This window comes from Phyllobates terribilis, unplaced genomic scaffold, assembly GCF_046119375.1.
Source record: "Phyllobates terribilis strain yellow unplaced genomic scaffold, ASM4611937v1 Scaffold_5__5_contigs__length_657084704, whole genome shotgun sequence".
Lineage (NCBI taxonomy): Eukaryota > Metazoa > Chordata > Amphibia > Anura > Dendrobatidae > Phyllobates > Phyllobates terribilis.
In genome coordinates this window covers 405,552,875-405,566,916 of record NW_027362765.1, presented here as the reverse complement: position 1 = coordinate 405,566,916, position 14,042 = coordinate 405,552,875, and the positions used below count along the sequence as shown (strand labels likewise).

Below are 14,042 nucleotides of genomic sequence, written 5' to 3'. Positions count from 1 at the left end.
AGGGTTTTAAATAGTCAGAAAAGGCTGGCAAAAGAGATCTTTAATCCACACATGTGAAGCTCATTATTCTTGGTGCCTGAACTACTTCTTAATACTTTAGGGGGACCAAACAGAATTCTTGTGGTTTGAGGGGTTGAATAATAAATGACACTCTGAATTAACTTTTTACGTTTTTTTTTTAAAAAAAAAAAAAAATTTGCTGCAGTGCATTTCCCACTTCCAGGCTGATCTACAGTACGAATGTCACAATGACAAGTTAATTCTGCATGTGTCAACCAGCTAAATCTGCAGGGGGTTGAATACTACTTGTAGGCACTGTATGTATGTATATATATATATATATATATATATATATATATATATATATATATATATATATATATATATATATATATATATATATATATATATATATATACACACACACACACACACACACATATATTACTGTAAAAGTCAGAAGGCCGGTAAAACCTAGGATGTACCGGTCAATCTGGACATTTACCGAGGCCGTCGGCAAAAGCTCAAAATGAAAAGTGAAATTGGACTTTTACCAGTGAAGTCTTGGTAAATCTTAACATTTCTCAACAGCGTTGGTAAAAGTCAGATATTCCATATAAACGAACGATTTTGGACTTTTACCTGGGCGAATTGGTAAATCTTTACATTTACCAGCATGTGTTGGTAAAAGTAACTTTGAGTCACAGAATTCTGACTCTTACCAGCAGATGATGGTGGTAAAAGTTAACTAAACGCAATTTCCGACTCTGATGAAGGCCTTAGTCGTTAGAAATATTTTTATTCTTCAAAATGCAAATGAACAAATACAAATAGGAAATTGCAAATAGAAAACATTTATGTAGGAAAATACTTCTCAAAAATGACAAATTACCGCAAATACAAGAATAACGCAACTTCAAAACTATGTAATTCTGTAATTGTGACTAGGGATAAGCGGATAGATCCGTCCAGACCCGTTATCCGAGCGGATAACGGGCTGTACGGATACGGATAATCCCGATATCTGTCGGATATATCCGTGCCTTCCGATAATGTATGTTTCATGCATCATCAGAAGGCATGGATGGTGCGAGTGTGCAGGGCAGACAGGTATAAAGCAAAATTGCTACTTACCGGAGGTTTCCCAGGTCTCGTCGTCCGCGTTCTCCTTCCGGGTCACATGACTGCATACGTCACAACGCAAGTGACGCATGCGTAAGTCATGTGACAACTCGTGTCACATGACATACACCTGTCACTTTCATGGTGATGTATGCAGTCATGTGACCCAGAAGAAGGAGGATGCGGCCGGCCGACGAGACCTGTGCAGCCTCTGGTAGCCTCCGGTAAGTAGTGATCTTTAAGTGGCGGAGAAGGGGGATCCGGCCAGAGGGCGGGATGACCCTAGTGGGCGGGGAGTTCCTACTGCATTTAGGATCCCAGCGGTAGTCCCCACTTGGTAGAAGTCATCTTCTTTTTTTATAATAATCGCAATGATCGACTTAGGGTCCATTTTTGAACGGTCGACGTCTGGAATTCTGATTCTGATGTTCTGTCCAATGTTAGGTTCGGGTAATTTTTGACTGGAACATTTCAACATTTTCTTGGCCTGTGTTTCAAGTCCTTCTCTTGCAGCTTTTCGAACTCTTCTGACCGCACCAATTCTTCTATTGATTGTATGCGAAATCAAAACGTCAGGTTGCTGATCATCATGAAGTTCTCCATCTTTCTTAGAAGGCTTTGACTCGACACTTTTTTCTTTTAGGTCTTCATTATTCTTGGATGGCAAAATTGGTGGAGTTTCATATGCTGTTAAGGTGTGCGGACAGTTGGATAAGTCCAAAGCTTCTCCTTCCGTTGTGAACAGCTGATGACAGTTGGATTCATCCGAAGCTTCTGCTGCTGTCGGTGCTGACGTGCGATGAAAGTTAGATTCATCTGACCCTTCGGCTTCTGTTGGTGATGTCGGATCACTAGGTTCCTCTTTCAAACCATACATTTTTTCAAGATCTTCTTCTGAAGAGAGATTTCTGATCCCATCACTAGGAATTTTGGAGGTGATGGTACTCCGAACATAGCTTCATAGGGCTAGCATTTTATTCCCTCATGGTATGCTCTATTTTTCATTGCTTGTACAAAGTGAAGGCCCTCAGACCACTTGGGTGTCTTATTTGTTTCCATCCACGTTGACAACATGTTTTCAATGTCTTGATTTGCTCTTTCCACGGAGCCTTGGGACTGGCTGTGTCTTGGTTTACCATGCACTATTTTCATATCAGGCCACATCGCGCACAAACTCTGTAAGACCTTGTTACAAAATTCCCTCCCATTATCAGAATGCAGAATACACGGGGCACCAAAAGTGGAAAAAATGTCAAGGAGGTGGTACGCAACCTCTTCTGCTCTTTTAGTGCATAAAGCACGTAGAAGAACAAATTTAGTGACGTGGTCTTGATAGACGAATATGAACTTGAAATCATTATCACAATTGGATTGCATGTCAATGAGATCGACTTGAGCACGAGAATTCATTTCACTGTGTAGGATGGGTTTCACAACAAGACCTTTTTTGGTAATCTTCTGTTTTTTCTGGCATGGCTGGCAGAGTCGCAGATAAATAACTATAGACTCCGTTGTGACATTTTTGAACTTACAGTTCACCTCCTTTAGGATCCTGGTCCGCCCTCCGTGGCCGGTACTGATGTGCGCATTATGAATGACACTAAAGAGTTCTGCACACCGAACGTAATGCAACACGTTGTCTTTTTCACACGAGATTGGTGCAATTAACTTTTCATCACTTCCGACGGTCATGATGTCGTACCTCTTCAAACGCCTGTAGTGAATACTCTGTTTAGGTACCGCCACCTCAGCCTCCTTCACTTCTTTCAATATATTCTCGCATTTAACGTCCGTGAGATAAAAATTATTATCTAGCTTTTTCTCCACCACTTCATTCAAGAGCTCCGAAAAACGATCTTTCATTTCCTCACTCATGATCTGACAATCAGCTAGTGCCTGTGCAGCAGCTTTGACAGGCAGTCAGCTATGCAGCTTTGAGAAGTATGTGCAGCTTGCAAAACACTCAGGCAGTCGTCCAGCATGAGGACACAAACAGGAAGTACGCCCATTTACCCACACTGCTTGGCAAGAATCCCATGTTCTTTTGTAATAGGGTTACTCAGCACTGTGTGAAAGACTGTACAACAGCACCATCTACTGGTCTAACACTGCCATTGATGAGTTAGTGATTTTCTTCAGGCAGTGATTGGGCAGCAATCTAAGAAGAGAACCCCAGGAAACTAGGACTTGAGGCAGGAGCTATTTTAGGGAGAGTGAGAGGACTGGTGCTGTGCTGACTAGACTGAGCCCAGACAGGGCTGTTGCGCTGTTTCCTTCCAGCCTTTTCTCGGAATGCGCTGTCTTCCAATTCCCCTGATCAGTAACTACGGTGCTCGGGTGGAACAGACCGTTCATGGCACCCAGCAACTCCGGCTCAGAGCTTATCTGCATATCTTCTGGTTCTACCACATTGGTGCGGCAACGGTAAATCGTGTGAGCGGTGTTAGCGTCCACCTTGCAAGGGGCCCTTGGAAAGACTTTGGACTCTGCGCTCTACAGGAAGCTAAGTATAGGACAATTTATACACTACTACACCGGCAGCGTGTGTACTTCTTGTAACTATTTGTGAGAGGGTGCTGCGGAACACTGATACCCTAAGATTCATAGGACGTTCTCTTTTGCATATTTTAGTGTGGGGTTAGTGGTTGCATGTTAGCGGGAAGAGGACACTTTTTGTATGATCGGAACAATAATCATAGGATAGTCAGGATTGACATCTGTATATATAGAATGTACATACGTTAAGGATAGTCAGGATTGACATCTGTATATATAGAACGTACATACGTTAAGGATAGTCAGGATTGACATCTGTATATATAGAACGTACATACGTTACAGGGTAGCAGATTTTGTTCATTGTTATTACCATATTTTCCCCATTTACTCTTATTACATTTATAAAAACTTTGAACACTGTGTCCTCCATTTCCTCGCCGTATCTGCCTAATCAGACACCTTTCCCGCGTTGGCTTACACTTTTTATTACACCCTTCTCAGCTACATTTACCAAGAAGCCGTCTTCACACCTGATATTTCTGACTTTTACCACGCTCGACGGTAAATGTTAACATTTACCAAGACTTCACAGGTAAAAGTCCAATTTTATTTTTCATTTTGAGCTTTTACAGACGGCCTCGGTAAATGTCCAGATTGACCGGTAAACCCTAGGTTTTACCGGCCTTCGGACTTTTACAGTAACATATATATACACTTTTTTTTCTACTATATTTGGTAGAACCTGTGATCATTCGATCGCTTGTGCAGTACACAGCAATACCATAGTATTGCCATGCATATTTCACAGGAGTATTGTCGTGACAGGCAGAGGAGTTTTCAGCAGACCCGTGGCCATCGTGGCAACCCATCAATGCCCCATGATCGCGTCACGGAGGAGACAATGGGCCCATAGAATGACGCGCCCCGTGCTGTAAATGCTGCTGTCATAGACTGACAGCAGCATTTCATGGATTCACAGCCACAAGCTGAGGGCCGGACCACTGACCAATGGCAAGCATAGCCAACTATCCCACACAAGCCACAGATGGCTAGGAGCGAGTGCGGTGTATACGACCTACCCAGCATTGTTCAAAATCTCCAGAATCTGTCTGCTAAAGCCACATTTAGCCATCTAGAAAATAAAGACAAGTTACAATTTTAATTTAATTTTTTACAAGGAAAAAAAAAACATTTCCAGGTATATAGCATCCATATCGTACCTGTTTGCTCCCCTTCATGAATAGGATGACTGGGGCTTTATTAATAAGAGCCTTAAGTCTGAAAAACAAGCAAAAATAATTAATTTATCCACATCACTCCCCGCTCAACAGCAGCAGTGTCTACAGTCGGGGGGCCGAGGCCCTCTGCCAGGTCACTTTCAATTTTATCTGTGTCTTCTGTATGCAGAGAGAATCAAAGAGTTTTTGTTTTTTTATTTTTAGAAAATTGTGCATAATTAACAAATGATGTAAAATATAGAAGTAACCTATAATCTCTGATGGTTTACACTTACTTGTGTCCGCTGCAGCCCATCATCATCATCCAGGGAACTCCTTTATCCCCTTCCCAACTGGATGAGGTTTCATGTTTTTCCTCCTTTTCTTCTAAGAACCACAACTTATTTTTTCATGTAGTCAGAACTATATGATTTTTTTTTTTTTAGGTGGGGGGGGCAGGATGAGTTGTAGTTTTGAATGACAGAATTCATTTTGACATATAAGTGGAGTGAGATAGTAAAAAGAAATGCAATTTGTTTGTTTTTTTGTGGGGGGGAGGGGGGCTCGTTTTCACAGCATTAATAATTTTACAATACAGGATGACCTAGCAACGTAACATAGCCAGGTTAGTAGGATTATGTCAATCCCAAAACTTGTATAGCTTTTTTATTTTTTTTTTAAAGAAATAAAAAAATAAAAAAGAGAAGTTAAAAATTAATAAAAAAAACACATTACTATTTACCCGAGAACCATAACTTTTTTTATTTTCCCGTTAATGGAGCTGTGTGAGAACTTGTGCTTTATACGTTTTTATTATGGGGTCTCATGAAGTTTTGATCTTTTTTTTTTTTTTGTAAAGGAAGAGCTTTGTCTGTGGGATGTATTAGTATAAGTCAATGCTATGACACATATATATATGGTATAAAGCACTGGGCTAGAGATGAGCAGCCTCCTACCTGTCTTCCAGGCTCTGGGCCTTGGGACACATGGTTTGCAGCTCCCCTGATGCCTCCATCTCCTGGGGATGAGAATACAGGTTACACATGACGGGCTGTATTCTCGCAGTGCGATGCCACCGGCTGCTCGTGCCGACGCTCACCTTCACAATGTCCAGACCGCCAACTAGCTCCCCATTGATGTACAACTGGGGATACGTGGGCCAAGTGGAGTAGGTTTTCAGTCCCTGCCGTACTTCTTCATCGGAAAGTATATCGAAGCTGCTGAATCGGATTTTATGCTTGCTGAGAATATCCAAGATTTGCCTGCTGAACCCTGCAAGAAAGAAAATCTGGTCTCAATAGTAGTAGTGGCAAAATATCACAGGATGAAAAGGTCCAGCGGGCAAGTCATTAGTCCATGGCCGTCAGAGGGGAGCCCTGCGATCCTCCTCCACGTCAAGGGGTTAATTCACCACATTTGTACTTTGTTTATTGTGACTTCGTGATAAATTGATTTTCCAATCATTTTCTATCCTATTAGATTGGAAGCCCGTAAGAGCCGGGTGCGCTCACTCTCTGTACCAGTCTGTCACTGCTGCTTTGTGCTTCTTTGTACTGGTATAATATATATGTATTAATAATAATAGTCTATGGACCAGACAATTCACCAGGATCTGAGCACAAGACTCTACTAACCATTCAGAGTCAGCCCTCCTTACCACCCCCCCCCCATCCTCATCACAGGTGGTATTTCCCTAAGAGAATCTCACTACATTCTGAACTTGCTCCGGAAAAGTGAAAGTAAAACCTACATCCCTGTAATACTGGGGGAAATCATCTGATTTGCTAATAACATGTACACGGGAAAAGTTTTATTGTTTCGTCTACTGTCCATTTCTGTGTTTGTCTCAGAAGTGATAAGATCCCTTTAAGGCCGAATTCAGACATCCATATATCACAATTGTATGGATTGTGATTTCTGGACTAAATCACTAGTCTCCTGAACCAGCCCATTTAGGATATCAAGTTGGGGCCAGGAGACCCATGGGCAGTCACAAAATCATGGTCTATACTCGGGACCATGATTTACGGATGTCAGAACTGCATTTAGACATCCGTGTGTCACATACAACGACGCACGGACCGGCCACGGTTCTTTCGACCCAACCTCAACAGCCTCATAGGCTGTCAATTTCGGTCAGGAGACCCTTGGCCAGTCCATGACCAACAGATGTATGAATCCGGTCTAAGGCCGACTGCCATCTTAATTCCCAGACAGAGATGTCCAATAGTTTGACTTAACTATGACAAAAGAGCGTCACCTACTGGCTGCGTGGTGTACTGCACAGCTAATACATTATCTAACAAAAGGACTCTGAAATTGGGTGTATGAACCATAAATGGACTGTATGAGGCCATCAACCTCTGGTTATAAACCAAGAATGTTCCTATTGACTGACAGCAAGCAGAGATGTGAAAAGGAAGAGGAAGAGAAGCCATTAGAAATCTGCAAAACTTTTCTACGTCTATAGCAGGAACGATGGGTGGTAAAACCTTTCTTTGGTGTATTTGTCCCCAATAACACTGCTAATGACGGCCTGATGAGCATCCTCTGCCGTTTCCCCGTGTAAATCAGGCGTCTTCATTACGGAGTCCCCTCGGTCAGCCCGGACCCCGGTATCTGAATCACCTCGGTGTGACCTCCCATTCCCAGACCCTTAGCTAAAATATGGCTTTCCCTCCCAGCGCTGCTGCGGTGCTGCCCCGCTCTGCATGCGGTGAAGGTGTGTGATGTGCGTGTGATGTGAGCGCCGTTATTTATTCTCTGCTGCCGCTCAAGTGTTAAGTTCATGTTCAGCCCGGAGTAAAACACACATCCTGAAATGTGTCGTCCATCGGGGAGTTCATTAGTAAATAGCTGAAGGCTGATTGCTTTTGGTTATTCTGTTTCCAATACATTCAATCATTTTTACTGTACCGGGCCCCAACACACAGCTTTGTGGGAGCTCTGGGCGACGGCGGGCAGACTGGCAAGATTGATGGCCTGGATTACAATTTTAAGGGTTAATGCAGCACAGTGTAAATGCTGTGCTACCGGACAGAACCGCCGAGCGCTTATATTCCTGCACCGAGACCAAGAAAGATGAAGACGCGCTCGGTACATTACACCTGTCCTCAGGTCCTGTGTTTGCACTAGAAAAAAATCAGATAGCGGTTTATGCAGATTATATTATTCACTTATTCATTAATATGTCGTTTTATTCTCAAAAAAAAAAAAACACTACAAAAGTACAAACTTTAACCCCCTAAGGACTGGTCTCTTTTGGGCCATCAAGACCAGGCACTTTATTGTTTTATTTTCAGATTTTTAAATCTATGCATTACAAGAGCCATCGTTTCTTTATTGTTTGGTGTTTTTTTTGTTTGTTTGTTTTTACATTTCTGAATTTATTTTTTTATACAAATAAAATATATATAGATATATATTTTTTTATTTAGAAGAAAAAGTAGACAAGCAAAAAAATATAAGAAAAGTAGACAAAAAAAAAAAAAAATATATATATATATATAGATAGATAGATAGATAGATAGATAGATAGATAGATAGATAGATAGATAGATAGATAGATAGATAGAGCTATATACAGACACACACACCGTATTTTGCGGATTGTAAGACGCACCCCAAATTTTGAGAAGAAAAATAGGAGAAAAAAAAAATTTAAATAAAATGGTGGTGTGTGCATCTTATTCCTTACTGGAGGTGGCGGCGGAGGTGAAGCGGGGTCCCAGGGTCGCTGCTGGCGGAGGCAGGAGTGGGGTGATGCTGCGGGTCCCAGTTGGGAGGAGGGGGTATTTGGAGGTACGACGCTGCGGGTGCCAACATTTTGTGAAAGCCCAAAGCCCCCACACTTCCATGGTTTACAATGCGGTGGACTCCGGGAAAATGGCCGCCTGGGACAGAGCATGCGCAGATGGAGATCTCTGCACCACAGCATCGCCCCACTCCTGCCTCCAACAAAAGCGATCTTAGGAAACTGCTCCATCTCAGCCGGTAAGGCATATTCGAATTATAAGACGCACCATAATTTTCCTCCCAAATTTGAAGGGGGGGGTGTCTTATAATCCGAAAAATACAGTATATCTACCTACATACACGGGTCAAGGGAATTTTTTTATTTTTCCATCAGCAACTGTATGGAGGGGGGGGGGGGGGGACTTGTTTTCTGCAAGATAGGGGTTGCAGGGTTTTTGGAACCATTTTTAAAGAACAATTTTGTTTATTCATTGACTTTTTTTTTTTTTTTTTTTTTTTTTATAGTGGGAAAGTAAAAAAAGCAGATTACCATGTGGTTCAGTTAAAGGAATTGTCCAGCAAAATTACCTATTCAAAGGACAAGTGAAAACGTATTAATCAGTGGGGTCTAATTGCTGGCAGGTCGGGGCACTTTTATACCCGTTAGAATGGAGTGAATGCTCAGTCGCCGCTCCATACGTTCTATATGGGGCTGCCTGAAAGCACAACGCAGTGGTCAGCAGCCCCATAGGGAACGAATGGAGCAGCGGTAGAGTGTGTGCAGTACTGCTTCATTCTTCTACTGATCAGAGGGAGAACAAGCGGTTGACCCACACCATTTTGAAAAGGTAATAACCTATTTTCATAGAATAAGCCAATTTTAATGCTTCCAACTAGTTTTAATAATTCTGGAGTTATATTAGATATTTTTGTTTCAATTTCTATGAAAAAAAAAATTCTGTAAGTTTTTAATAAACATTACTGTCATTTGACTGACGTCTTTATTGCTTTTTTTTTTAATCACACTGTGGGACTTGGAGCTGATTGGCTTTGCTAAGCCCCTAGCTGCCATGATCAAACATCAGCGTCGTGACAAAGACCACCAATAACCCGCTCCTTCTGCCCAACTACACAGAAGTTACTACTGACCATAGACTTTAAAGGGATAAACAGTCGGGATCTTACATTACTCCATTCCTACTCGGCTTTATACACTGCTCAAAAAAATAAAGGCAACACTCAAATAACACATCCTAGATCTGAATGAATGAAATATTCTCATTGAATACTTTGTTCTGTACAAAGTTGAATGTGCTGACAACAAAATCACACAAAAATCATCAATGGAAATCAAATTTATTAACCAATGGAGGCCTGGATTTGGAGTCACCCCTAAAATTAAAGTGGAAAAACACACTACAGGCTGATCCAACTTTGATGTAATGTTCTTAAAACAAGTCAAAATGAGGCTCAGTATTGTGTGTGGCCTCCACGTGCCTGTATGACCTCCCTACAACGCCTGGGCATGCTCCTGATGAGGTTGCGGATGGTCTCCTGTGGGATCTCCTCCCAGACCTGGACTAAAGCATCCGCCAACTCCTGGACAGTCTGAGGTGCAACATGACGTTGGTGGATGGAGCGAGACATGATGTCCCAGTTGTGCTCAATCAGATTCAGGTCTGGGGAACGGGCGGGCCAGTCCATAGCTTCAATGCCTTCATCTTGCAGGAACTGCTGACACACTCCAGCCACATGAGGTCTGGCATTGTCCTGCATTAGGAGGAACCAAGGGCCAAACACACCAGCATATGGTCTCACAAGGGGTCTGAGGATCTCATCTCGGTACCTAATGGCAGTCAGGCTACCTCTGGTGAGCACATGGAGGGCTGTGCGGCCCTCCAAAGAAAGGCCACCCCACACCATTACTGACCCACTGCCAAACCGGTCATGCTGAAGGATGTTGCAGGCAGCAGATCGCTCTCCACGGCGTCTCCAGACTCTGTCACGTCTGTCACATGTGCTCAGTGTGAACCTGCTTTCATCTGTGAAGAGTACAGGGGGCCAGTGGCGACTTTGCCAATCCTGGTGCTTCTGTGGCAAATGCAAAGCGTCCTGCACGGTGTTGGGCTGTGAGCACAACCCCCATCTGTGGACGTCGGTTTCTACCCATTTGAGCAGACACATGCACATTTGTGGCCTGCTGGAGGTCATTTTGCAGGGCTCTGGCAGTGCTCCTCCTGTTCCTCCTTGCACAAAGGCGGAGGTAGCAGTCCTGCTGCTGGGTTGTTGCCCTCCTACGGCCCCCTCCACGTCTCCTGGTGTACTGGCCTGTCTCCTGGTAGCATCTCCAGCCTCTGAACACTACGCTGAAAGACACAGCAAACCTTCTTGCCACAGCTCGCATTGATGTGCCATCCTGGATGAGCTGCACTACCTGAGCAACTTCTGTGTGTTATAGAGTCCGTCTCATGCTACCATGAGTGTGAAAGCACAACCAACATTCAAAAGTGACCAAAACATCAGCCAGAAAGCATTGGTACTGAGATGTAGTCTGTGGTCCCCACCTGCAGAACCACTCCTTTATTGAGGGTGTCTTGATAATTGCCAATAATTTCCATCTTTTGTCTATTCCATTTGCACAACAGCATGTGAAATTGATTGTCAATCAGTGTTGCTTCCTAAGTGGACAGTTTGATTTCACAGAAGTTTGATTTACTTGGAGTTATATTCTGTTGTTTAAGTGTTCCCTTTATTTTTCTTGAGCAGTGTTATTATATTTATAGCCAGCTCCTAACGGTTAAACGCTAAAAAAATTACCAGTACTCGGACAACACGTATGCCATCCGAGCACTATCCACCTTTTTAACAAACCCATTCACTGCGACCCTTGCTAGGGGCCGGCCCAAGAGCGATCCTCGCTAGAGGTCAGGCATCCTCATAGACAATAAATGGAGTAGAGGTCGAGCATGTGCCCCTCTGCTCCATTCTTGGAGATTTAAAGCCCTGATCTTGGGATCACTCGAGGACCCAGCGGCCAGAGCTCTCAGCAGTCGGGTAGCTATCCCCCAACTCAATGGATCGGTGATAACTTTAGCCTTTAATTCTGTATCTAACCAATCTGACGCAATGACATTTTCCAATTGTCCACAGAAGGTCACCAGGTTGTCAGACTCCCATAAAACGGTTACAAAGTCAGTATAGAGCAGAGGGGAATTGCTGAACACATCACAAGCCTTTCGCTTGCTCTATCCATGTACGTACCACATTGGGGCTCCTGAGGGGACCCTTTCATGAACAGCATACAAGGAGCCACGTTGATCAGCTTCTTCAGCCGCACATTGATGTCTTCCTTCGGAGCACTGTTGGAGGTAGCTGGGGGAGAGGCATTTGATGCGTGGCGCTGGACCCGTTTGGTCAGCTCGGGTGCATGGGCCCCGTCTAACCTGTCAATCTTCTGAGAATTCTAGGACAGAAAACAAGACGATCAAAAGGATAAGAAGCCTGAGCATCAAACGTGGATACTACAAGGGAGAACGCAAGTCTCGGGGGCTACATCCTTCATTCTTACTTGTCAATCTTTTATTAAAACACCGGCAGAATCACTGCTGTATTAAGTGATATGACCGTCACTACAAAATCCAGAAAACGAATGAGAACACACACACACATCAGTGGTTAAACCAATACTCTGGAATTTCTAAAAAGAAATTTGTTTTGTGTCACCACTTTCTAGAATCTGTAACTTTTTAGTCCTCAGTTTGTGAACTACATGAGCGCTTTTTTTTGTATGTGCAGCTATCTGCAGTTTTTATTGATACCATTTTGGGATACATATGACAATTTGAGCTTTCTTTTTTTATATTTTTTCATTTTTTTTTCCCATCGGGGAGGTACAGCAAGTGAAAAATGTAAATTGTGCTAAATGTCAGGAATGGGTTAAATATGCCATTATTTTGGCACCACTCATCATTTGTGATACTTTTCAAGTCACTTCCCCCTCCCTCCAAGTCTTTTGGTATTCATTGTCGTTTTCTGCGCCAAGTTCTCCCAAATTTGACTAATGCGGTTCATGATTATTTGCACAAAAATAAAAAAAAATGCTCTGCCTTTTTTTTTTTTTTTTTTTTTTACATTTTTTGTGTTCCGCTGAAATGTCATATTATTTGCGCAAAAATTTCAGGCGTACGCAAAATAACTCAAAGGGGTCTGAAAGGGACGGAGACTTGAGTACATCTGCATAAAAAAAATGTTGCACGTGATGACCCGGATGCAAAAATTAGACAAAAATGCAATAATGAATCGGACCATACAGATCGGTGCAAAGTAAGGCAGCCAAGAAGTACCATAACGAAGAGAAGAGTGTCCAACATGCCCCACAAGATGTGTGCAACAATGTGGGATATTTGGCACAGTTTGTGCTGCCTTTTTTGGGGCCAGTACTAATAAATCGGCCCCACTGAGATTGGCATAGTGCTGGGCCTGAGGGGATGCTAGATGGGGAGGGATTTCCTCCTGTGTAATGATCAGCCCCTCAGTGCCCCCCTGCACTTAGTATAACTTGTAATAATAGACAATGAGATAATTTGCGCTGGACTACGAGATTGCAAGAAGTAGTGAGAAGTGGTAGGGTAAAAGGTATATTTTATTAAAATAGAATGATGTACATTAAAAATTATTAAAATCAATACAAAAGGGGATGTGGACGATGGTCCTGATTGCAGGGAGTCCTGTTTAGGATCAAATTCGTATTGGAAGCGGTTGGTAGATAGGTCACATAAAGGTCAATTTAGTTTGAAGTGGTGATACACCTTAAAAGAAAAAAGAGGAAACTGGGTTAGGTTCTGGGTTGTTTTGCAGAATGGTTGGATCGGGTTTCCGTGTTTATACCTGAATGAGTCTAGGTGTTCCGTGCGATTAAACAGTCCCGTAGGACGTTGTGGATCCGACGAGAAAAAACTAGAAGAAGGAACACGAGAATAGGATCAGCAATAAGTGGTGAAAAACTGATGGTTATAAGTGACCATACCTGACTAACAGGGCAAGGTCCCTGGACCTCCTGAGACTGAGTAGGAGGTTGGTGAAAAAGGAGTAATCGAGGTGATATGGTCCTTTTAATTACCTAGATAGAGAGGACACATGGATTATGAATAGGTGGTCACGTCAGTGCAGATACGGTGGATATGATGAGACCTAGATATACCTACTGGCAGAACCTAGATGTTGGAATTACTGTGTGCATATGGAACGGAGTACAAATCTGATCCCGTAGTCAGAAGTGGTTATGTTGATAGCCCCAATATGCACTTGGTACAAAGCACAGCGCTGGTGCAGGCAGAGATCGGCTGATAGTTATTGAGATTTTAGTGGTGGCTGGGTAATAATGTTGGATATCCTGGTTTTGGTGTAGACAGCAGGAGGCGTTAGCTTTATTGCAGTCTGCAAATCTGTAAGCGAGAGAGAGCGAGCGCG

General features: G+C 42.9%; 1 protein-coding gene across 2 annotated transcripts in view; it reads right to left on the bottom strand.

Annotated features, from left to right (window-relative positions):
- GLRX3 (glutaredoxin 3) overlaps nucleotides 1-14,042 on the bottom strand; it is a 47,837-nt gene that overhangs the window by 15,125 nt on the left and 18,670 nt on the right. For both annotated transcript variants that reach the window (XR_012322092.1, XM_073685094.1), the window contains exons 4-8: nucleotides 11,835-12,036; nucleotides 5,938-6,110; nucleotides 5,795-5,856; nucleotides 4,842-4,899; nucleotides 4,701-4,753 (exon numbers count right to left, since the gene is read on the bottom strand). Coding sequence is in view for 1 of the 2 variants with exons in the window: in XM_073685094.1 (XP_073541195.1) it covers nucleotides 4,701-4,753; nucleotides 4,842-4,899; nucleotides 5,795-5,856; nucleotides 5,938-6,110; nucleotides 11,835-12,036 (548 nt within the window). In the remaining variant the exon portion in view is untranslated. The remainder of the gene's footprint in view (nucleotides 1-4,700; nucleotides 4,754-4,841; nucleotides 4,900-5,794; nucleotides 5,857-5,937; nucleotides 6,111-11,834; nucleotides 12,037-14,042) is intronic.